This window comes from Acinonyx jubatus, chromosome E1 (assembly GCF_027475565.1).
Source record: "Acinonyx jubatus isolate Ajub_Pintada_27869175 chromosome E1, VMU_Ajub_asm_v1.0, whole genome shotgun sequence".
NCBI lineage: Eukaryota > Metazoa > Chordata > Mammalia > Carnivora > Felidae > Acinonyx > Acinonyx jubatus.
This window is the reverse complement of record NC_069397.1, coordinates 587978-610949: the sequence shown is the minus strand read 5'-3', so window position 1 is coordinate 610949 and position 22972 is coordinate 587978. Positions and strand designations below refer to the sequence as shown.

At 58.3% G+C, this 22972-nt stretch overlaps 1 protein-coding gene across 3 annotated transcripts; it reads right to left on the bottom strand.

Moving 5' to 3' along the window:
* Nucleotides 1–2017: 2017 nt before the first annotated feature.
* TEKT1 (tektin 1) lies at nt 2018–17113 on the bottom strand. Of its 3 annotated transcripts, none has more exons than XM_027047269.2 (8): nt 17000–17113; nt 15363–15569; nt 11251–11416; nt 9647–9775; nt 9089–9232; nt 8468–8690; nt 2883–3079; nt 2018–2267 (listed from the first exon to the last, which is right to left on the bottom strand). In XM_027047269.2, exons 1-8 carry the CDS (start codon nt 17061–17063, stop codon nt 2060–2062), a joined length of 1338 nt encoding a protein of 445 aa, XP_026903070.1. In that variant the 5' UTR covers nt 17064–17113; the 3' UTR covers nt 2018–2059. The 3 variants fall into 3 exon arrangements, with proteins under 3 accessions (XP_026903070.1, XP_026903072.1, XP_026903071.1); XM_027047271.2 differs by lacking the exon at nt 17000–17113 and adding an exon at nt 16539–16624; XM_027047270.2 differs by lacking the exon at nt 17000–17113 and adding an exon at nt 16463–16579.
* Nucleotides 17114–22972: the final 5859 nt, after the last annotated feature.

Below are 22972 nucleotides of genomic sequence, written 5' to 3'. Positions count from 1 at the left end.
TTTCAGAGCGACTCGTTTTGCTCGTGCTGTCTTCCTGAGTACCGAGACCCCACCCTTTTTAAGCAGCAGGAACAGGCACCAGTGACACGGACACTGGGAGCAGTGGATGGAACCACCCCATCGAGTCCTCTCCGACCACACGCTGGTTTACTGGTCGGGATTCACTACTCCCGGTTTACCCGTGGGGCAACGGGCACTCTGGGAGCCGGGGACCTGTGGGGACCAGGCAGGTGACGGGGCTGACCTGAGCCAGGTGGTGACCTCAAGGAACCACGGAGCCGCTCAGAGCTGTTTTCACAAGAAAGGGTTTCCCGCTGAGTCCTCGCACCTGCTGACCACACCCCCTGGGATAATCCCAAGTCTGCACAGACACCCCCTGCCTCTCACCTGGGAAGGGGCTCCGGACCCTTCCCAGCCAGAGCAGAGGAGCTCCCGGGGGCGTCCCCAGGGCAGAGAGGAGGGGGTCCCTCCTCATCACCTGGCAGGAGACATGCAGCCCCTGGGCAGGCAGGTCATGGCGCAGGTCGGCACGAAGCAGACGCCCTCAGCCTCAGAGAGGTTAGGGACACCCCTTGCCGGCCGCACAGACGCTCCGGGCCAAGGAACGCTTAGATGCTAAACCCCGAGGGAGTCGGGCCCGCGTCTGACACTGTTCAAGACATCGCATCTGGAGCTGGGCAGCCAGATTCAGGGAACATCAGAGACGGGAAGGCCCTGGGCTGTCTGGCCGACTGTCACCTTGCAGGGGGCCCTAAGAGGAGGCGGGGCTCGGCTGGCCATGTGGGAACTAGAATCCAGGTGCTGACCCTGGGCGCGGGGGCTCCGCCCTCCTGGCCAGTGCCCCCCCCCCCCGCCCCCGCATCACCGAGTCGAGTGTGAGCACCCAGCGTGGCAGCGGCTCCGAGCAAGGCGCCTGAACGTGAGCCCCGCACTTGCGAGGTGGCCCTTTGACGTCAGAATGAGGGCAGGTGGCCAGTCCCCGCAGCCACCACGAGGGAAGAGAGGTCATACCTCACCGCGCCTGAGCCGTGAGCACAGCTGTGCAGAAGCGACGTGGGTGTGAGGGCAGGGGGGCTGTCACCGCGGCTCACGCGGCCGCGCGGCGCCCCCCCCCCCCGCCCCGAGGCGGGCAGTGGGGGGGCCTTGGCCCCCCTGCGTCTCCAGAGCTGCCTACTCGTCCAGACACAGGCTTGAATCTGCGGCTGAAACGGGGAACGTTTTACTTTCTCCTTTACTGTTACTTGAGTCTGAAAAAATGATTATCCGTTGGTCTGGAGACCGTCACTAAACTCACACCCTCCGTCTGCATCCATGGGAGGAAGGAGGCTGGGAACCCCTCCCTGAGCCCGGGGGCTGAAGGAGGCGCCCTCTATCTCCCTGGCTGGCGACCTGAGACCACAGCCTGCCCTGCCTGACGGCCGGCTCTGCAACAGACGCGCCCACTAACGACCCCTCCGGCCAGTGAACCAGAGGCATCCTCCCCACCCCTCCCCTGCCCCCGAACCGCACGACCCCACGCGGCAGCAGCCGGGCCCCTCAAGCCCCAGTACTCAGCCGACTTTCTAGGAGCTGAGGCCCCTCCGTCCTCTTGGGTCTCCCAGCAGAAAGGGGCCCAGAGAGACGCCTGCAGGTGCGGGTAGATCCAGGGCCTCTGCTCTCATCTGCTCTCTGGGAGGCTTGAATAGTGGGTCTGAGTCAGCAGCCCCGGCGTGGTTTCATAGGGAGCGGGGATGGTGGCACCAGAGAGGTCCGTCCCTCTCCCGAGTCTGCGTAGGGGATCCAGGACCACACTGGGCGGAATCAGAACTAAACGTCTGGGACCCCTCCGCCCCAGGCCCCGAGTCCCGTGATGGACGATTGGACCCGGGCACACGGGGTGCAACTGGGGAGCCACCACTGCCCAACCAGCGGCCCGGAGCCGCCCCCCAAACCTCGGCCCCGAGGCCCCGCCCAGAGCTTGTGTCTCTGACCGCAGTCCCGCCTCCCTGAAGCGAGAGCTCTGTGCCACCGACCGATCGATCGTGAAGTGCTTTAATCAGCATCTGAACCGTGGGCACAATCAGCAGACGGCGTCGGGGTGGGGGCCCCCCGCCCACTCGCCCTGGTCGCCCCCGTCCCTCGGGGGGATGGACTTCCTCATGTGGATGCACAGCACCTCGTCGATGTAGATGGTGTTTTCCTTCACCTGGACCTCCTCCTGCAGGGCCAGCTGCCTGCAGTTCAGGCCCTTCAGCTCCGCCTGAGCCCGGGCCAAGGTCTCCTTGAGTCTAGGAGAAGAGGGAGAACCTGGGGCGCTTTTCCCGGGGCCGGGTGCAGGGGCGGGGGGATGTGTTCATGTGTTCAGGACAGAAGCCAGATTGATAGTTTCCTCCCCACAGAGACTTCAAAGGGGGCCAGATTCCCAAGGCAGAAACCCCCACCAACTGCCAACGCTTAAAACTGTGGATTTTGGGGGGGCCCCTGGGTAGCTCAGTCGGTTGAACGTCCGACCTCGGCTCAGGTCATGATCTCACAGTCGGTGGGTTCGAGCCCCGCGTCGGGCTCTGTGTTGACAGCTCAGAGCCTGGAGCCTGCTTCTGATTCTGTGTCTCCCTCTCTCTCTGCCCCTCCCCCACTTGGGCTCCGTCTCTATCAAAAATAAATAAAATATCTTTAAAAAATTAAAAAAACTGTGGATTTTTACCTAAACGTCTGGATTTGGGCTCCAGAAAAATTTAAACCTTGGGACCCATTTTCTGCGTGACAGCAAGTGGCCGCCCTCTAGAAAGGGAGCCCTCGAAATTTACCGGTGCAAATGCACTCATGCCCACGTGGCTCTGCCCAGCCCTGTTCACAGTCCACGTGCACAGTCCTGTGCACCCCGAGTGCCGGCTGTCCCCTACCTGGCGATGCTGTGGGCGATCTCTTGGACCTCCCTGACCAGCCGACACTGCGCGGCATCGCGACACAGCTCCACGTTAGGCCGGTGCGTTCTGGTCTCCAGGCGCGTGTGAGCCACCTTGGCGGGTCCTTCCTGGTCAGCGATGGCCTTTTCGAGAACCGTGACATTTTTCTCCTGGCAAGCAATCTCTTCCATGACCTTGCAAGCGGATCGGAGACAGTGAGGGCGGGCTGTGCCGTTCAGCACTCGGCCGCACACACTCTCACGTCTGCTGTGATCACGTAGGTGAGCAAGGCGGGACCTCAGACTTGCGCCCCCGCAGGGCCCCGGGACACGCCTGACCTCTCCTCCCTGCCGAGGGCACAGCTGGCCGGCGAGGAGGCTCACCAACCCTCAGAACCTCGCCGGTGGGATGAACGAGGCCACTGTCGCCTCACGTCCTTCCCCGGGCACGTGGGTTCCCTGGAGAACGCCCTGAGCGTGGGCTGCAGGCTGCCCGCCGACCTCGGCCGGGTGCCCTGTGCCGGGAGTAGAAAGCTGCCTGTTTCCCTGTCGGTCTGCCCACCGGCCCCGGGGTCCACCCTAGAAGCCTAGAGAGAGTGGATGAGCTGCCTCGGGGTCTCTTTGATGGGGGCTTGTGCGCAGAAAAGATCACTTAGAAGTGACTTGGGGTTTTAGATGAATACTTAACTAGTTTGAAATTGTATTTCTTCCTTAAGCTTTTTTGTTTTTAAATTTTGCATCATGGAAATTTCCAGAAGAACACAGAAGTAGAGAGATTAGTGACCCCGGTGGGCCCCTCATCAATTTAAGCAGCAATCACTATATGATCAGCTCTTTTCCATCCCAGCCCCGCCCATCCACTCAACCATTGTAAAGCAAATCCCAGATATTATATCACATTAGTCTTAAAAAGTTGAGTACGTGTTTTTAAAACATAAGACCTCTTGGGGCACCTGGGTGGCTCAGTCGGTTAAGCATCCGAGTTCGGCTCAAGTTATAATCCTTTAAAAACAGGCTACATTCTCTTAAATTCCACAAATGCTTAAAATACCCAAAATACACACAGATTCTTGAAAACAAAATTAGTCACCATGGGTTAGGTCAGGACTCAGCAGTATGGCCAAACCCAGTCTGATGCCTGTTTTTGTTTGTACACAAAATTAAAAAAAAAAAAAATTGTCTTTTTAATTAGCAGACTCTTTTCAAGAGCAGTTTTAGGGTTTCAGCAAACGAGCGGCATGTCCAGAGTTCCCATGTACCCCCTCTCCCTGGAGGGCGGATTTCTCCATCGTCAGCGTCTGGCATCTGTGTCGTGCGTTTGCCACAATCGGTGAACCGTGCTGACACGTTAGTAACTAGTCGACCGTGACGTTAGGGCTCACTGTGCACATCCTGTGGATCTGGACACATGTGTGATGACACAGGTCACACGGGATAACTTCACTGCCCTAAACTGCCCCCCCCCATGCACCTCCTGTTCACCCCTCCCCCTCGCAGAGACGCCGGCCACGTCGGTCCCTGTAGCCACGCCCGCTCCAGAACATCACGTGGGTGGGATCAGACAGTGACTAGCTCGGCTTGGATTTCAGATGGGCGCCTCTCATTTAGCGATCGCTGAGGTTCCTCCACATCTCTCTGTGGCCTGACAGCTCGTTTCTCTTTCTCTGGGTAACATTCCGTCGTGTGGATGGACCACGGCCTCTCTGTCCGTTCATCTATCGAAGGACACCTTGGTTGCTTCCAAGTTTCGACGATCATGAGTAAAGTCCTATGAACGTTCGGATGCAGGGTTTCGTGTGGACATAAATTCTCAACACATCTGGGCAAACGCCCCGCAGCGAGACCGCTGGATTTACGCGTGCGCGCTCACTTTCCTAAGACTGCCGAGCTGCCCTCCCCGCTCCCACCAGGACGGACTGACAGCCCGTTGCTCGGCCTCCTCGCCAGCGTTTAGCGCCGTCCACCTGCTGGATTTTCTGCAGGTGCGCACGGCGTCCCGCTGCCTTCACAGGCGCCTCCCTGGTGACCTATTGCGTGGTGCCTCTTTCCTCGTGCTCAGCCACCCGTGTCTCCTCCTGTGACGTGTCTGTTCACGTCTTTTGCCCATGTTTCAGTTGCTCTGTTTGTCTCCTTCTTGGTGAGTTTTAAGAGCTCTTTGCCTATTTTGGGTACTGGTCCCTTATCGGACGTGTGTTTTGCACGTCTTTTCTCCGAGTCTGTGGCCCATCTTTTCTCTTTAAAGGAAGGTTTTCACAGGGCGCCTGGGTGGCTCGGCCGGTGAAGCGTCCAACTCTTGCTTTCGGCTCAGGTCCCAATCTCACGGTTCACAGGGTCACGCCCTGGCATCGGGCTCTGCACTGGCAGCATGGAGGCTGCTCCGGATTCTGTCTCTCCCTCACTCACACATGCTCATATGCACACACCCTCTCTCCCTCTCTCGAAAATAAGTACACTATAAAAAAAAAAGTGAAAGACAGGTGTTCACGTATCTAAGTGGTTGAAAAAAACAAAAGAAGAATGAGATTTCACGTCATGGGAAAAATATATAAAATTCAAATTTCGGTGCCCATAAATAAGGTTTTACTGGAACACAGCCACGCGCATTCATTACAGGGGCTCCTTCTGGACTATGGTGGCGGGTTGACAGATGGCACGGGCCGCGCTGTCATCACTTTGCGCTGCCCCAAACATCACAAACCCCAAAGCCACGGTCGTGACCCGACGGCGCGACTTCCGTGGCCACGCACTGCCACCTTACCTGGTACACCAGCGCACGCTCGTTACGGTAACACAAGGAAAGCAGCCTTTGCGTTTTGCACGTTTAAGGAGCATCAAGGGGGGGGGTTGTTAATCAAGGAGACTGCACAGCAGGGCCGGACGTCTGCGCCACACGGCGAAACATTCCCCGCCCCCAGGAGCAGGATTTCTTCACAAAAATGAAACTGAGGATCCGAGTGAGGCTCGAGCGGCCCTTCCGTCAGCCGCGCGGGAAAGCCGCTCCCCGAGGGCGAGTTAATCAGGTCGCGTTCGATGGCGGCAGCTGAGGAAGGGCGGCCCAAGGATGCGAATTTGCTGGTGACCCTCGGTCCTTCTGCAAGAAGGGTTGAAGCGCTAAGCGCGTTAGAAGCCCACCGATGGTCACTCGAGGGACGAGGCGCGTGACTCGGACGGTCCGTCTTGTTCCCCGTGAGCTGCCCGGCTGGGCCTGAGGCTTTTCGTCTCAGAGCCAGACGGTGCCGGCAGCCTCAGTCACCCATTCAGAGCGCAGGCTCCCAGACGCCGAGCTCCCGGACCCCATGGCTCCCTGGCCCTGCGTTCTCCGACCCCTCCACTCCCTGACCTGGGGGATCCCTGACCCGCTACTCCCAGGGCGAGGTCACCAGCCCCCACAGCAGCCTTGTCTCTGATCCGCCCATAGGAGAGGGGACAGTCCCCGTGCCAACTCTTGTGAACATCGGAACGATTGCAGGGTGCATGTGGGTCGCCTCCTGTGACACGTGGCCCGCGTCCCACCCCCTCGGCTGTGCCACCCAGTCACCCCCCACATGCCCGCCCATCCCTCCCACGCGTGGGGTCGACAGAGACACAGCCTTTGCGGTCGCCGTGACGGGAGGCAGTGACGGGAGCCACCCGGCCCGGGCTCTGCGCCCGGCGCTGTCGCCCGTGAGCCCGTGAGCCCCGGGGCCGTAACAAAGCTGTCAACCTTTCTGGCCTCAGCGTCCTCACCTTAGAGACAGGGACCACGACGCTGCCCCTCTCATTGTCGCGTGTACTGGCGCCAGTCCTGCGGCTGAGGCCCCACCCCCACCTGCTGCCCCCCAGGCCGCCCTGCGCCGTCTGCCGGGTCTCACTGAACCGGACTCCCCAGCCTGTCCAGACGGCTGGATCCCTTGTGGACTCAGCACCCCCGGGTCCTCAGCTCCGGGGGCCACGACCCTTCCTGCCCCAGGCTACCCTCCCCCTCCTTCCTGCCTCAGACCCGCCTTCCTTCCGGGGCCCCCACCAAGCCTCCTCCTGCTCCCTGGCCGTTACTACCACTCTCAGCGGCAGCCGCCAATTTGTACCGGGGGTACGTCGTATGAGCCACATACACGTGCGTACGTATACGCGTGTAACTCGTGTGCGGCACGTCCTGGGGGTCTGGCCGGGGCTGTCTGGCGTAACCCTGACCCACCCAGACAGCTCCCTACTTTATCAGCGAGGAAGATAAGCATCGGGCTCAGGCGGATTGCGCACGCTGTCAATTTTCTGTATGTTCTGATGTTCTGCCATCAAAACACAAACCCTTCCCGGTGGGGAGGGCCTGGCGACGGCGAAGGGGCCGGCCTGCGCTCGCTGCCGGCAGACTGATGGTCTGGGGCTCGGCCCACTCTGTGCGCCCCGAGCCCGGGGGGCCGTATCTCTCCGCCTCAGCCTCCCAGGGCCAGGGGCCAGGGACGCCCCCGAGGCCCAAAGAACCTCTCACATCACTCGGGCCGGTCCCGAGCTGCTCTGTAGGCCCCGCCGCGTCTGCCCAGGAAACCCCAGGAAGCCCGGGCCCCTCACGCCCGCCGTGGGCCCCGGCCACCCGCGTCTCCTCCCGACCCTGAGCGTGCGTCCGCCTCTAGGGCCCGTGGGCCTCGTCAGCTGTGTCTCCCCGGCTGCTGCACCTGGGGGTCCGTCATAAAAGTGCACAAACGTTAAGGGGGCTCCCCAGCGCCATACGGGCTCCATCTGTCCAGGGTCCACACGCTCACCCGCCAGGCACTTCTCGCTCCCGCGGTGCTGACTGAACCCCACCAGGTGCTAACTAAACCCCGTGGTGCTGACTGAAACCCGACAGGTGCTGACTGAACCCCGCCAAGTGCTGACTGAACCCCATGTGGCTGATTGCATCCTGCCAGGTGCTGACTGAACCCTGTGGTGTTGACTGAACCCCGCCAGTTGCTGACTAAACCCCACGGTGCCGACTGAACCCCGCGGTGCCGACTGAATCCCGCCAGGTGCTGGCTGAACCCCGCGGTGCTGAATGAACCCCGCTTTCTGCCCGTGTGGCTCCTCACGCAGCTGAGCTGTCTGACGGCCAAGGCCTGGGTTCAAGGTCCGAGTGCAACTCTGCCGGCCCGCTGCCACGTAGGCGGCCTCAAGTACTTACACCACAGACACCGGCAAGTGCTGAAAGTCAGGGCCCCGTAGTTCTAATTTGTCCCGAACGCCAGGTCAGCAGCCCAGCAGCGGGTGACCGAGAGGCACGCGGCGCCCGAATCCTGAAACTCCGGCGGGGATTGGGGAATCGGCGGCATCCAACGAACTCGTGGAATTTCGGAGTCACGAAGGACGTGGCCACCTCGCACGCGCGCGGAGCCGACGTCCAGGGTGGGCAGACGGCCTGCTCTTCGTAGAGACGACGCAGAGGCCCCGAACGGGGCCAAGTCCCCTCCGACCCCAGAAGCCGAGCCCTGCGGCCGAGCTGGGGGGCCGAACAGCCTTCCTCCTTACGGACCACGAGCACAGGCCGGAGGCCGGGCTGGTCCCGCCGCCCGCCCCCCACCCCCCCCACCCCCCCCGCCGCGAGCCTCCCGCTTCCCCCGCCGAGGGGCTCACCTTAGCCAGGTGAGCGGCCAGCTTGTCCCTGGCGCCCTTGGTCTCCTGCAGCCCGTCCCTGAACGCCGCGTCCACCGCGTCACGCTGCCTGCGCAGGTCGCCGGCCGTCTGGGACAGGATCCGGTCCACCAGGGCCTTCAGCGCCAGGGAGCTGCTCCTCTGCTTGGCGGCCTTCTCCACGTTGGCGTTGGAGAACTCCAGCCAGTCCTCCGGGCTCACGGAGCTGAAACGGAAGCCACGCGCTCACTCGCGGCGCGTCGGGCTGCGGAAGGGGGTGCGCACGGGCGACGGGGCCCCGCGGATCCGCGGAAGCTCGGCCTGCCCCCCTTCCCCGGGTCGGGAGCACGAGGAAGCCCCCCTCTCCAGAAAGAGCCAGCAGCGGTCCCTCCGTGGCCACCTCTGTCACTCTGGTGCCGGGCGCCGCAAACGCGCACCCGACTCGGGCTGTGTCCGCGGGTGTGGGCCGGAAAGGGGGTGATTAACGTGCCCCCCGTACATTTAAAACAGGACAAGTTCTCACTGTTTAGAGATTTTGTGTCAGACGCCCCTGAGGCGCCCCCACCCCCGCCCCGGGCCGCATCAGGACATCACCCGGGCTGCCCTCCGTCCAGGGCCACTCACTGGGGCTCCACCCTCACGGCGTTCTCCGAGCATCGGATGTTCGGGGAGTTGTTGTTGAGGGAGAAGCAAACGTCGTCGATGGTCAGGGCCACAAACTTGTCCTTCAGGTCCTTCTCCAGGTTGTACTTGGCCGAGCGGTTCAGCCTGCAGGAAGAAGGAAGCGGGGTTCCCTCTGCGACGCCCAGGCGGCCCCCGCGGGCCCCCGGAGAACCTGGGACACCAGCCACCGCGAGCCTGGCGCAGGACACGGTGCCTGCTCCCCTCCCGCCCGCCCCCGGCACCACGCGCACCACTGGGTCACCCACCCTGGCCTTCCAGACCCTCCGTCCCACCGGGACGGCTCCTGATGTCAGCGTGGAAGAGTGCGGAACGTGAGGGCTGAGCGCTGGCGGGAAACGGCTCCGTGTCCTTTGGGGTGAATCCCTGCCCCCCACCCCGTCCCCAGCCACGGCCAGGGGGCAGCCGTCACGTAGGCCTGATTCTGCGTGTTCCCGGGCCGCCTGGGGCCTGTTTCCTGGGCACGCCCCAGGGGGACGCAGGCGGGCCGCACAGACGCACCTGATCTGCTCGGACACCTCCTCCAAGGTGCGGGTCAGCAAGGCCGTCACCCCGCGGATGATCTCGGCCTCCTTCACCAGCTCCTGCTCCACCTTATCGTGCACCAGGTCGATGCCGACCCGCTTCTCCCTGGACGAGAGGAAGGGGCTGCTCATCCAACGGGCCGGGGACGCTGGACACGCCATCTGTCCGAACAACGGGTTCGAGTACGACCAGACCCGTCTGGATGGCGTGGTCGGGACGTGCACGGGTCCGTATCTGCAAGACTTCAAAATATCCAAACCGCAAGGAAGCCAGACGATCGATTGCTCACTGCTCACGATGGATACACTCGTCCCCTCAATTTGGCCTTCATTCAGAAGCCTTTTCCTTTTTACTCGTTCGTTAGAAACGTCGTCTTTTGACTTAGAATTCCAAACACACCTGTTTCCTTCCTGGAAACAGGACCCAGTCCTGACTGTTGCCAAGGATTTGAATCCAGAAAGATGCCCTTCGATAGTAACCACGACGCAAGCTCGCTATTCCCGTGCCGGGCATCCGTGACACCACAGGTGTCGTGCCGACCTTTTCAAGGGGATTTGTGACGTGCCCTTTCCAGCAAACTCGAGGAAACGGCGCTTCAGAGCAAGTATCTCGCCCAGTGTCATGCCACGTTCCCCCCATTTTTCCCCCCAGAAGGACCCGTCCCTGCCGATCTCTCGGTCCACCCCGCATGGCCGTGCGTGGCGGGAAGGCCCCACCTCTTCCAGCCGCGAGGTCTCAAACTCTGCACACCCGACTGAGCCCACCCCACTGCTGGGCGTGAGGTGAGGGTCCGGAGAGGTCCCTGGGCTCGGTCGCTAGGACCCTGGGGGCTCTGGCCAAGGAGCTGCCACTTGATCTTGGAGGCATCGGGTTGGAGGGAGAGGACTGTGAGCCCAGGGGGGCCCCGTGAAAACTGGAACAGTGTCTCCCCAGAGCGGACAGCACCGCCCACTCCCAGCACTGGCAGGAGCAAAGGGACAGTAAGAGGTATGTCTGCACAGGGCCCTCTGGGTGACAAAATGCTCCCGTGTGGCTTGGTGCACGGGAGCAAACCCGTCCTGGAGGAGCTGGGCCTGCCCTGCGCGTCCACGCTAGACCGCTGGCGTGGCCACGTGACTAAGCTCTGGTCAGTGGGATGCAGGTGGAAATGGCAAATACCAAGCCCTAATTATTCCTCCTTGCGGGAACACAGACGAAATGGCTGGAGCACCGGCTGCCGTCTGGCGACACGAGGTAACCTGGGGGGATGAACGCATGCGGCAGGGCACGGGACGGCAGACGCCCGGAGCCTAGCACGGCGCGCACCGTGCCAGCCCTGTGCCGTCTGCAGACCCCCTAAGTGTGAGACAGACAGAAACCACCCTATTTACATTCAGCACCGTTTTGCTGTGCACAAACCCAGCCCTAACTTCCACTTAACTTAAGGCAGACAAGAGCTCCTTCCGCTGCCCGCCAGCTGCCCGCCACCACGGGAGGCCAAGAGAACATGTCCTCGTTTGCCCCTGGCGACCCGCCACCCAGCACCCGGTGACTCCCAGCAGAGGTCCCCCGGCCCGCCCCCCCCCCCCCCCCCCGCCCACCTGTACTCCAGGCACATCTGTGTGATGTGCAGGGGCTCCTTCAGGCTCTCCAGCGCGTTCTCCAGTCTGGTCTGGTAGGTGAGCAGGTCTTCGGTGGTGCACACCAGCTCCTCCAGCTTGTCATCCAGCTCCTTCTTCCAGAACCTGACCTCCTCGAGCCTCTGTTCTGAGCACACAAAGAAGACACGGAGTCACATGGGGGCCAGCCCGCTCCTGGGGCCACCGGCTCTGGGATTAGAGACCTAAACCAGCCGGGACACGTTCTCTGCTGCTTGGGGCACCTTCGGGTCCTTGTTAGGTGCCGACTGGGGGAGGGCGGGGTCGGGCAGCAGGAGGGAGGGAAGGGATCTCTTCTTACAAAACCAACGTGGAGGTGGAGTTCGTGCAAACACCATCCACGCGGGTCGCTCTAATTCTTCAATACCTGTGTTTTTCATAACGTTTAATCTGATCAAAGCTGGAAACCTACGGTGTTTGAAAAGTCAAACAGACCAAGTTTTGCAGACCCTTCCCCACCCAATCCCGCTTTCTGGAAGCAACTGCCTTCTAAATGCTTTTAGAATTTCCTCCTGCATTTGCTCACACGGCTGCTTGTTCAGGATCACTTTCAACGACGTCGGTCAGTTTCCTGTGGTGGAAAAGACCAGGATCTGCGCTCACACAACACGTCCCTGACCTTCTGTCTTCCCGATACGGCCGCATTGGCTTCTGGTTAAACAATAATTTCACACTTGTTTATGATACTGCAAATATGTGAATGCTACTTACACCTGAGCCAGGCAGCGTGCTAATATCAGTTTCTTCTCTTACACGTTTTTGTTTTCGGAGGGGCTGGTAGTTGTGTTTTTGTTTCACTTTCCAGATACTCATTACTAACTTTTCCTTCAACTTTCTGACAGAATTATGACCCACAGGTATATTCAAACCCATCAATTAGCCAACGGCTTTGCTTACTCCCCAGGACCTCTGCCCGGAGTGCTTTCTCTGCCTGCCTGCTCGCCGGCGATGCCTGTCTCCTCCAGAACCCCTGACCCTGTGCACCTGCCACAGCCCCCTCCCCAGCTGTCTGTTCCAGAACCCCCCACCCTATGCTCTTGCCACAGCAACCCCCCAGCTGTCTCCTCCAGAACCCCTCACCCTGTGCACCTGCCACAGCAGCCCCCCATCTGTTTGTTCCAGAACCCCTTACCCTGAGCACAGCCACAGCCCCCCAGCTGTCTGTTCCAGAACCCCCACCCTGTGCACCTGCCGCAGCCCTGTCCCATCTGTCTCCTCCTCCTGTTCACGCCCCTCCACAGGTGAAGCAAGCCCTCCTGAGACACGGGGGCACATGACCGGAAATTTTTGAAAGCCTTCGTTCTACCTTCATCGTTTGACTTTGGCTACGTGTAGACTACAGGCTGTGATTTTCGTTAGAATTTTGATGACGTCTCTTCACTTCCCTCCAGGGTCTGGAGCTCCTGCGGAGAAGTCTAAAGCCCTCCGGATTCCTGATTCTCTGTGTGCGGCCCAAAAGCTTTCCGGGGGTCTCTTCCCTATTCCCCTACTGTCAGCCTTACTCGAGTATGCCCGACACTGGAAACAGACCCTCCGGTTCTGGGGAACTTCCTAGGGCCCCCCTGCGTCTTCTCCGTGCTCCTTCTGAATCCCTGTCAGAGACAGAGCCTCCCCGCAGGGTCCCCAAGTTCTTACCCCTCCTCTCCTGTTATCCAACTGTCTGTCTTGTTTTTCCCCTACATCCTGGAGATTCTTCTACTTTCTCTTTCAATCCTTCTTTTAATTTTTAAAAATGTCCTGCTCTGATATTTTTAGTTCCCAAGAACACTTTCTCATGCCCCGAATGTTCTTTTTTAAGACTCTCCTTGGTCTATGGACACAGTGTCTTCTCCAAATTTCCTGAAGACTTTATGGTATAATTTCTTCTCTGGCCCTGTGTGCGTCTGACCATCTGTCTGTCTGTCTGAGTGTCTTGTCGTGTTAGACAGATGTCGTGTTGGCTGACCCTCAGCTGACTACATCTGAGACTGAAATCCTGGCTGGAACCTCTCTCTGCAGGCACAGGGCTTGTCCGCCCCCGTACCTGGTTCTCTCCTCGGATGATCCCGGGCCCTATCATCTGCAGATGCCCCCTGTGGGCCTGCTGGTGTTCACACGGACTGAGGCCTGTGACTCTCCACTGGGGGAGACAGAGCCACAGTGGGGAAGGGGCTCTTTGTAAACTCTTCCAACCAGTCTCGTCTCCAGTTCTGCCCTGGACGTCCAGAGCCAGAGGTAACTGACGCTTAGGTTTTAAGCATCACACAGTGTCTACAGCATGAATCTGCTACAGGCCCCAGCCAGCATCTTCCTGTCCCCACCTGCACAGGCTTCCTGCAGTCCCTACGCCTGTTGCCTGGACCTTCTGCTTTCTGTCCCCAGAATCTTCTCTCCACAACGTTTCCACTTCACTCCCTTCCCCAACCAGCTCTCACACTCTTCATCAATGCCATACATGACGTTGTTGGAGTTTTATTCTTTTAACGTTTAGTTATTTTTGAGAGAGACAGACAGTGCAAGCAGGGGAGGGGCAGAGAGAGAGGCAGACACAGAATCCGAAGCAGGTTCCAGGATCCGAGCTGTGAGCCCAGAGCCCGACAGGAGGGTCGAACTCACGCGCTGTGAGATCATAACCTGAGCCGAAGTCAGACGTTCCACCGACTGAGCCCCCCAGGCGCCCCGACTTTGTTGAAATTTTAAAAGGGAGGGAAGGCAAACGCGTGTGTCCACCACGTGCCCTGATGTCCCCCGACGCCTGCTTGTACCTGACCACCACCCTCACACTGCTTCGGTCGCTGCCCTGCTGGAGCTGTTACCCACAGGTCCCCGGTTCAATTCCTGCTCGTCCGGCTCTCAGCCTCCCTGACGTTTGCACAACCACCAACACAGTGGAAGACCTCCTTGCCCATGACAGCATGGCCTGGCTCTCCCCTTTCTACCCTGTAATGACCCCGGACCGCCACCTCTGCCCCACATCTAACTGGCTTCCCACCGAACTGGGCCTTCCCAACCCACGGCCGTCCTTGGCTGGGCCAGCCTCCCTCCACCCCGCTGTGTGCACACCAGGAGTGCTGCCCGCCTCCCGCCTTCGTGGCTCCGTCCGAGCCACCTCCTCGCTCAGAACGCTATCTCCTGGACTCCTGTTGCTAGAATTTACTCAGGAACCCAATGTGCTGATTACCAGGCCCCTACCGGGCGTGAGGTCCAAGAGACACAATGGAAAGACATCGTGAGGCAGACGCGAAAACAGACAGTTTCAATTCAGTGAGTCTGTACTCTCTCTCACCACGTAAAAAGCACAGTGGAGGCTCAAAGGAGGGAGGCTGGGGGTCAGGAAAGGCCCCAGCACTGACGAGCCCCTTGCTCTGACCTCTAGACTTGAGCCCTGAGAAGGTCTCTCCAGACAGAGTGTGAAAGATGCACGGAGGCAGGGGTGCACTCAGTGAGGTCCTGCAGTGACACGTGTAGCACACGACGGGAGGCACCTGTGGGTCGATGTAACTGCCAGTACTCTGTGTGTGTGGCCTGATTTGGATACGGGGTCTTTGCAGGTGCAACCAAATTCCCCACCAGTAGGACTGCTGTCCCCACACAAAGACAGGACAGAAGACGCAGACAAACACTCAGGGGACGTCACCGACAGTGGAGGTGGGAGGTGGAGGGCTGTGTCTACTCCCCAGAGCCCGCCGGGAGGGCGCGGCCCCGCCACACCTCTTCCCTCCAGCTGTCACCTCTTTGGCACCTGGCAGGTTTTGCCTCATTTCATGTTTATGTGAGTTTTGCTCGTTTAAGGGCACTGCCCTTTAAATCGTGTCTGATGCTCTTAGGCGCCCAGTGAGTGTGCCTGGAATCCACAGAGGAATGGACACCGGAGAGCTGGAAAGCGGGCTAGGTTACCGGGCCTCTGTCTTGGGGCCGTGAACTTAAAGCCGGAAGCTGAAGAGCACGCGTGTCTCCCCCGCTATTCCAGGGTACTCCCTTGCCACTCGCGAGCGCCCAATGCAGACGGCACCGTGGCTGGGCCTCGCCGGCCACATCCAGGCACGTGCGAAAGCGCGGCGCGTGGCCTGCCTTACCTAGTTTCTTGTTCACGTCGCTTTGAGACTTTCTTGTGGTCTTTCCGATCTCCTCCACAAGCCTCTGGCTTTCTGCCACCAGGCGCTCGGAGCGGGACCTCTCGGCCTCCGCTCTGTGGTACTGGTTCTCGTTCGCCATGTGCCATTCTGCCGGCAGGAACTTGGGCGGAGGTTGCAGAAGTCTGGCCATTGCAGCTTCCCAAAGTCCTGACCACAAAGGCAGACCCTCCTTTAGTTTCGTAGAAAGCAATCTGTCCTTTTTTTGATGCCACTTTGTATGAAAGTGTGACATACATACCAAAAAGCACCTAAATCATAACCTGTACGCACCTCACGCTCCCTTCAGGTCACTGTCCTTCACCCGTGTTCCCACGGGGCAACCAGTAGTCTGACTCCACTCTAGAAACGTTCTGGTGTTTCTGAACGTGCTATAGGTGCAATCAGACAGCGTGTACCCTTTGACATCTGACCGCCCCCACTTAACCTTATGTTTGTAAGATTCACCCGCATCGCTCACCTAGATGTGATTTGTGTGAGTGGCTTGTTCAGTACGCCGTCAATGTACCTGTCTTCTCTACTGTGTTTGGGTGTTTGGGGATCCAGCGTGGGGCTATCTGGAGTGTGCCAGGAATATTCTCACACGTGTCCTTTGGTGACCCCGGGCATGCATTTTTAAGACTCATCAGAATGGCTGGGTCCTGGGCAGTGTTCACTTTTAGTATGTTCTGCCAGCAGAGGAACCCAGCCCCGCTCCCTGGACAAGCCAACACCTGTGACATCTGCACCCAGACAGCTGGGTCTGGAGCCTGCTGGGCAGGTGGAAGAAACAGACCCTCCTCTGCACGACAAAGAAAAGGGAGAAGGCGGCCTGCGGGGGCCAGAGCGCCCCGACCCCCATACCTGCTCCTCACGCAGCACCCCCCGGAACACCTGTCCGCACACGCCCCTCAGGGGCCAGAACCTTCAACCCTCCCACGGCCCCCCCGAGTCCGTCCGGGTGCGGGCTCGAAATGCACCCCAAGACCTCAGTGCGTCCAAGCAGCCCCCGGGAGATGGATAAGAGGCCGGACGGGGAGGGAGGGTGGGCGCCCTGCACTCACCTCCGGGAACCACCGATCACGCGGCTCCCGGGCGGCGCCCTCACCCACCTGCAGCTCCCGGCTCCGCAAAACCTACGGGTCAACGGCGCGTCTCCGCGGCAACCGGGGACGCGTTACCCAGGCCAAGGGGGCGGGGCTGCGGCCGGGAAGCTTGCGCAGGCGCAGACCCTGCGGCCTCGCTGCGGGGGGGCTGCGGCCGCGAGGCTGCGCAGGCGCGGACCCTGCGGCCTAGCTGCGGCTGGGGAGGTGGGCCGGGGGCTCGGCTGTACGCACCTCCCACGCCCGGCGGGGGGCGCCAGGCAGGGGACAGCGACCGTAGCTCCGAGTCTGGGGTGGGGAGCCCTGCGCCTGGCCTGGCCCTGCCGCGGCGCCCCTGGGGCCCAGCGGGTTGGGCCGGGACCCGAGGCCGCGGGAGAAGGCGCAGGCACTGGCAGCCGGGAGGGTCAGGGGTTGAGGGTCGGGAGCAGCTTGCCCGGCTATGGAATGAGAGCACAGCGCTCGGGATATGTGCGCACTAACAGAAAATAAACGAGTTACCCAGCTGGGGGAGAAATGCGGAATGGTCCTCGTCCACACAACCCGAATCCCAGAAAATGGGCATTCAAATTTCCCGGCCAGGAGGCGGACTACTTTACCTCTTGACACCAGCCAATCGAAGGCAACCTCCCTCTAAAAACAACCAATCAGAGGAGGCTTTGCCTCGTGGAGCCCGCCCCCTACGTCTCGCGAGCCGTCGGCGCGGCCGGGAGACCAGCGAAGCGTCATGAATATTAAGCAGCTGCTGTCCAATGGCATCCTGGGGAGCTGATATTGTATATTCATATCCCCGCCCCCGAGAAGCGTCTATTTAAGGAGCGAGCTGGGCGTCCTCCGGTAAGTGTCCCGGCGAGAAACCGGGTGTTTTGTCTGTGTTGTGGGGTTCCCGCTCGGAAGGCGAGCGCGGGGACGGGTGGGGGTCGTGTGGCTCCCGGGTGTGCTGGACTCACGCACTCGGGCGAAAGGAGGGGGCGGTGTCCTGGGAGCTGGTGGGCCTGAGGCCCCACCCACCATGGGGGCGTCCCCAGTTTGCAGACCCGGAGGCTTCCCAGAAGTGCTGGAAAGAGGGTAGAATGGGCAGAAATACATGAAATGAGTTGTGGATCATGATCGTAGGTCACCGTTGTATCCGCACCGATGTGCAAAGGTAACCCTCGCCCTCCCCGCCGGGTGGAGGGGGCTAGAAGAACCTGAGACCCTCACCCGAGAACCGACGCTAGGGGTGAAGTGAAGCCGGCCCCCTCCGCTGGAGGTCCGCCCTCCAAAGGCCGAACTCTGCTGCGTTTCTCGATGTGCTTAAAAAAGGAGAAAGGACTGACTCTCCAGCTATTTATTCTGGAGTTCCAATATAATTGCAAGGATTTGAAAACATTTTCAGAAGAAACACCTTATTTTGCACGCACAAGCCAGCAAAGGAATGAGCCCGATAGAGGAAGCCTGGAAGGACTGATCACCGATTGATTGCTCCGGGGGGGCCTGGTACACGGCTGCGGGCTGGATGGACCCTATAAAGCACACGTCCAGCACAAGGCTTAGAATTTGCTAACTTAACAAGCATGCAGCCAAAGCTTACAAACTAGAATATTCAGGCAAGGTGTATTGAAGCTTTAAGTGATTCTGAGATTTTCGTTGGTTGGAATAAAGCCGTGTTTCCCAAACTTGAGTCATTCTGGTACCAATTTATTAAATTTTGGCCCTTCCATGTACCACCCATAAAATTATTTTGCGGTTTTCCTTCAACTATACTCCTTTTTACATGTAAGGATAATTATTTCATTTATTTTTTAATGTGTATTTATTGTTGAGAGAGAGCGCGAGAAGGGGAGGGGCAGAGAGAGAGAGACACCGAATCCAAAGCAGGCTTCCGAGCTGTCAGCACAGAGCCCAACGCGGGTCTTGAACTCAAGCACCATGAGATCATGACCTGAGCTGAAGTCGGATTCTTAAGGGACTGATCCCCCCGGGCTCCCCAAGCATAATTATTTTAAAAGGAGGCTTTATATCACCATCGTAAAGGGAAAATTAGTATCACTCGTATTATAGAGAGTAGTCATAAATAATATGGTACATTTATGAATCCCAATTATCAAAAACTAAAATATACTTCAACACCTTAGAAAGCACACAGGTTGTGTTATTTTGTCGTTCCTCGTGGTTACCTTTTTGGGGCCTGTGCATGTCCTGACTCCTTTGGTTTCGATGTACATTTCTGATGGCTTAGGTACGTACGGCTTAATATAGTTCTAGTCCTTCAAACGTTCTAAGCACTCAGCATACGTGGGGCCAGAATTCTCCTCCCCTTTATTTCATTTCACGTGAGAGAACTTTGGAAAGCAATTTTGGTAGTTTTTAAATCTATGGGTCTACTTTGGGATTTTTGGAATATCTTTTAAGAGAATCTGGGGGCGCCTGGGTGGCTCAGTCAGTTAAGCATCTGACTTCAGCTCAGGTCGTGATCTCGTGGTCCATGAGTTCGAGCCCGCGTCGGGCTCTGTGCTCACAGCTCAGAGCCTGGAGCCTGTTTCAGATTCTGTGTCTCTCTCTCTCTCTCTGACCCTCCCCCGTTCATGCTCTGTCTCTCTCTGTCTCAAAAATAAATAAAGGTTAAAAAAAATTAAAAAAAAAAAAAGAGAGAATCTGATTCTTGGAACTTGAAAGGTTGTCTGGTCCAATCGGACGTGGAAATGTCCTCTGCAACATCCGTGCCAAATTGTTGCCCAGTGCTTGATCATGCCCAGGGACGGGGAGCTCATCACCTCCAAGACAGTCCTCCTTTGGGCTGCTGTGCTGGTAAGTCCTTTCAGTAGTTTCCATCCATGGATACAAACTTTACGTATTTAAAAAAATTTTTTTTAATGTTTCTTTATTTTTGAGAGAGAGCGTGAGCATGGGAGAGAGAGAGAGGGACAGAGACTCCCAAGCAGGCTCCATGCTGTCAGCACAGAGCCTGACACGGGGCTTGACCTCATGAACCATGAGCTCATGACCTGAGCCGAAATCAAGAGTTGGATGCTTAACTGACTAAGCCACCCAGGTGCCCCTGCTCCTCATTTTTAATCTGAGAAAGAAGGCACTATGTGACCCCAAAAGCCGAGTGCTACATCTAAAAGCATTTTTCATTAAGAAGGGTCTATTCAGGGGCACCTGGTGGCTCAGTCCATTAAGCGTCCAACTTCAGCTCAGGTCACGATCTCACGGTTCATGAGCTCAAACCCCGCCTTGGCACAGAGGCCACTTCAGATCCTCTGTCCCTCTCTCTCTCTCTGGCCACCTCCCCTGCTCACCTGGTCTCTCTCAGGGTCAGTTTTTGGCTGAAGAATATATTGGGTTTGCAAGTCTAGAAAATGAATGTCATTTGCTACCACTTATCTGTAGGATTTTCTCATTATTATACAGCTAACTGTTCTATTTAATTTTTTATATTTATGTATTTTTCAGCGAGAGAGAGATTTGGACAGGGGAGGGGCAGAGAGAGGGAGACACAGAATCCGAAGCGGGCTCCAGGCTCCGAGCTATCAGCACAGAGCCCGACGCGGGGCTCAAACGCACGAACCGCGAGATTGTGACCTGAGCTGAAGTTGGATGCTCAACCTGCCTAGCCACCCAGCCACCCCTAACTGTTTTAAATAAGGAGAAATAATAGATGTGGAAGCTGATACGATACTGTCACTGGAATCCCAGTGCCACCTCTTTTTAGCTGAGCCGACCTGAGCCAAAAACTGGGATTTCAAGGACATAACGCTACAGCCTGTAACCCTAACCCTTGAGCCCGTCGTCTGAGCCCTGCAGTCACTCGCATGCTCGGGAGGACCTGCCGGGCATTTCCGAGGTAGTCCAAGGTGGCCTTCTCCAAGTAGAACGCCCGAGGCTTGATGGAGACCTTTCTTGAATCTGGCAAGGCGTGTAGCCCGTATCTGCCTTCTGGAACCTGAGCTGAGTGGCCGTATCACATCCCTCATCGTGTGCTGTCCTGGTTCCCTTAAAGAAGAGTGGGCTGTGCGAGTGATCCCGGGAGAGCCCCCGTCACCGCGGGAGATGTCGTGCAGGCTGCTTCGCACGGTGACAACCTCCGGGCAGGGGCCCTGCTTCAGGCCATCCTACTGCCCGACGCCTGGGCTCCTGAGTCACGGCGGAGTCTTGGCGGTGCTTTGGCCGCGTGTCCCTCGCCTCCAAAACTGCTGGATCAACTCTTACGAAACGCCTTTTGTTTCCGGCCTTTTCGGGTTTAGCTTTGGAGACGCTCGGGGGACGTGTGTCTGATCAGACCCACAGCGCTTGCCCCAGGCTGCTGTCCCTGCGAGCAAACCAAAGATGGAACACGTTCAACATTCGGGGCTCCGCCGGGCGCTCCAGGGACGAGGCCCGCACGCGGTGGCATTCACAACACTGACGGCAGTAAAGACCGGGAACTTGAGCCGCCCATCGACAGGGGGCTTGTTAAAGAAGCGTGGGGTCTCCACAACTGTGAACTGTGAACGTAAGAGCAAGGAAGCGAAAGGCTCTCCAAGGGTTAATGTTCAACGAGGAAACAAACGGCAAGAATCAAGGTGCGAGCCTGTTGGTATCGGACGCCATCGTTTGCGCACGAAACGGGGGGAAGGAAACTGATATTGTGATTTATGATAAGAGAGTTGTATTTGGTCTTCGTCCCTGTTCCTCGCGCGGGGCCCCCGGAGCCCTCGTGAGCCCCCAAGTGACAGAACACCACGTGCCTCTTTCGTTCCACTGAGGCGACTCTGGCTGGGCTCCTGGACGGGGACTGGTCAGCGGAAGAGCTGGAAGCTCGGACCCCCATCCTCCGGAGAGGGGAGAGGGGCCGGAGACGGTTCATAGCCGGCCATGCCCACGCGGGGAAGCCCCCGTAAAGCCGCGGCAGTCGGGGCTGGGGAGCCTCCGGGCTGGTGATCGCGTTCCCCCCGGGGAGAGTGACGCCCCCCGAGTCCGCGGGGACAGGGGCTTCCGTGCTGGGGACCCTCCCAGACCTCGCGCCGTGCGTGGCCTTCGTCCACGACCCTTAATAAGCTGGCAGACAGAAGCAAGGGCCTCCCTGAGTTCTGCGAGCCTTCTAAGCAACTCATCAAGTCCAAGGGGAAAGAGGTGGTGAGAACGTCTGATCTGTAGCCAAGTCGGACGAGAGCTGCGCGTAACCGGGGGACCTAGTCCTTCCCACCGGCATCTGAAGTGGGGCAGATTCGTGGGACCGAGCCCTCAACCTGTGCGACCTGGCGCGATCTCTGGGCGGACAGGGTCAGAATTGGGTTAAATCGAAGGACGCCCGGCTGGTGTCACGGAGTTGGTTGCCGTGGGAAAAACCCCACAGGCTAGGCATCAGCAGCGCTGCGAGCGTGACAGTCACGTGAGAGCAGTCACGTGAGAGGAAAGACGACTCTTTTCCTAAAGCAAAAACATACACACGTTTCCTTGTAAATGCATAAATATCCCGGGAAGGATACACCAGGAGCTGGTGATGCCGGCCGGCCCTAAAAGAAACTAGGCAGCTGGGGGGGCCGCCGTGGACGGGAGGCCTCCCACGAAATACCCTTCTGTGTCTTTCGGATTTTGAACCACAGACATGTACTACCTTCGCAAAAATAATTAAATGTTTAAAGAAAGCTGAGCACAGAACAGTAGGAACAAGACAGATAGTCCTGTAACAGAGTCACTGCGTTCGGTCATTTCCAGAAAAGAGAGTGGAAATCCAATTTCTGCTTTGGTGAAGCCATTACATAACCGACATGTGCAGGATTCCCTTGAAATTCCGGTTCCTAATAATTATTTGTCGTTGTCGTTGGGTGCAGCCCCAGAAGCGTCCCCACCATAATAATGATAGAAATTTTGTGGTTTTCCTGAACATGTAATTAGTAATTACATGCCTGCAGTTCAGAAAACTTTTTACCTTATTTACACACGTGTTTAACAAATCCCTTTTGCACTCCGCCTTTTCGCACTCCGCTAGCTGCATAGCACCGTTCTAGATGCTTCAGGATGGGCAGCATGCGGCCAGCCTCTGCCGTCAGACCTGAGTTCAAACCCAGTTCAGGCTCTAATCACCAGGGAAATGCAAATCAAAACCACCATGAGATGTCGCCTCGTACCTGGCAGTGTGGCTAAATGAAAACGATGAGGTGGGGCGCCCGGGTGGCTCAGTCGGTTGAGCGTCCCACTCTTGATTTCGGCTCAGGTCACGATGTCACATCCTTGGGATCGAGCCTCAGGTTGGGCTCCGTACTGAGCACACAGACTACTTTAATTCTCTCTCTCTCTCAAAGTAAATAAATAAACATTTTTAAAAAGACGAGAAACAGGGGCGCCTGGGTGGCTCAGTCACTTAAGTGTCTGACTTCAGCTCAGGTCATGATCTCACAGTTTGTGGGTTCAAGCCCCGCGTCGGGCTCTGTGCTGCCAGCTCAGAGCCGGCTTCAGATCCTCTGTCCCCCTCCCCATCTCACACACATCCTCTCTCTCTCTCTCTCA

What these genes read in the sequence shown, in the direction of transcription:
- TEKT1 (XM_027047269.2), bottom strand. Translation starts at nt 17,063, where the DNA reads ATGCCCATTTTCTGGGATTCGGGTTGTGTGGACGAGGACCATTCCGCA. An exon ending in CGACGTGAACAAGAAACTAG is followed by an intron (nt 11,417 to 15,362) that starts GTAAGGCAGGCC and finishes TTGTGTGCTCAG; the next exon opens with AACAGAGGCTCGAGGAGGTC. An exon ending in TGGCCGCTCACCTGGCTAAG is followed by an intron (nt 3,080 to 8,467) that starts GTGAGCCCCTCG and finishes TCCGCTTGCAAG; the next exon opens with GTCATGGAAGAGATTGCTTG.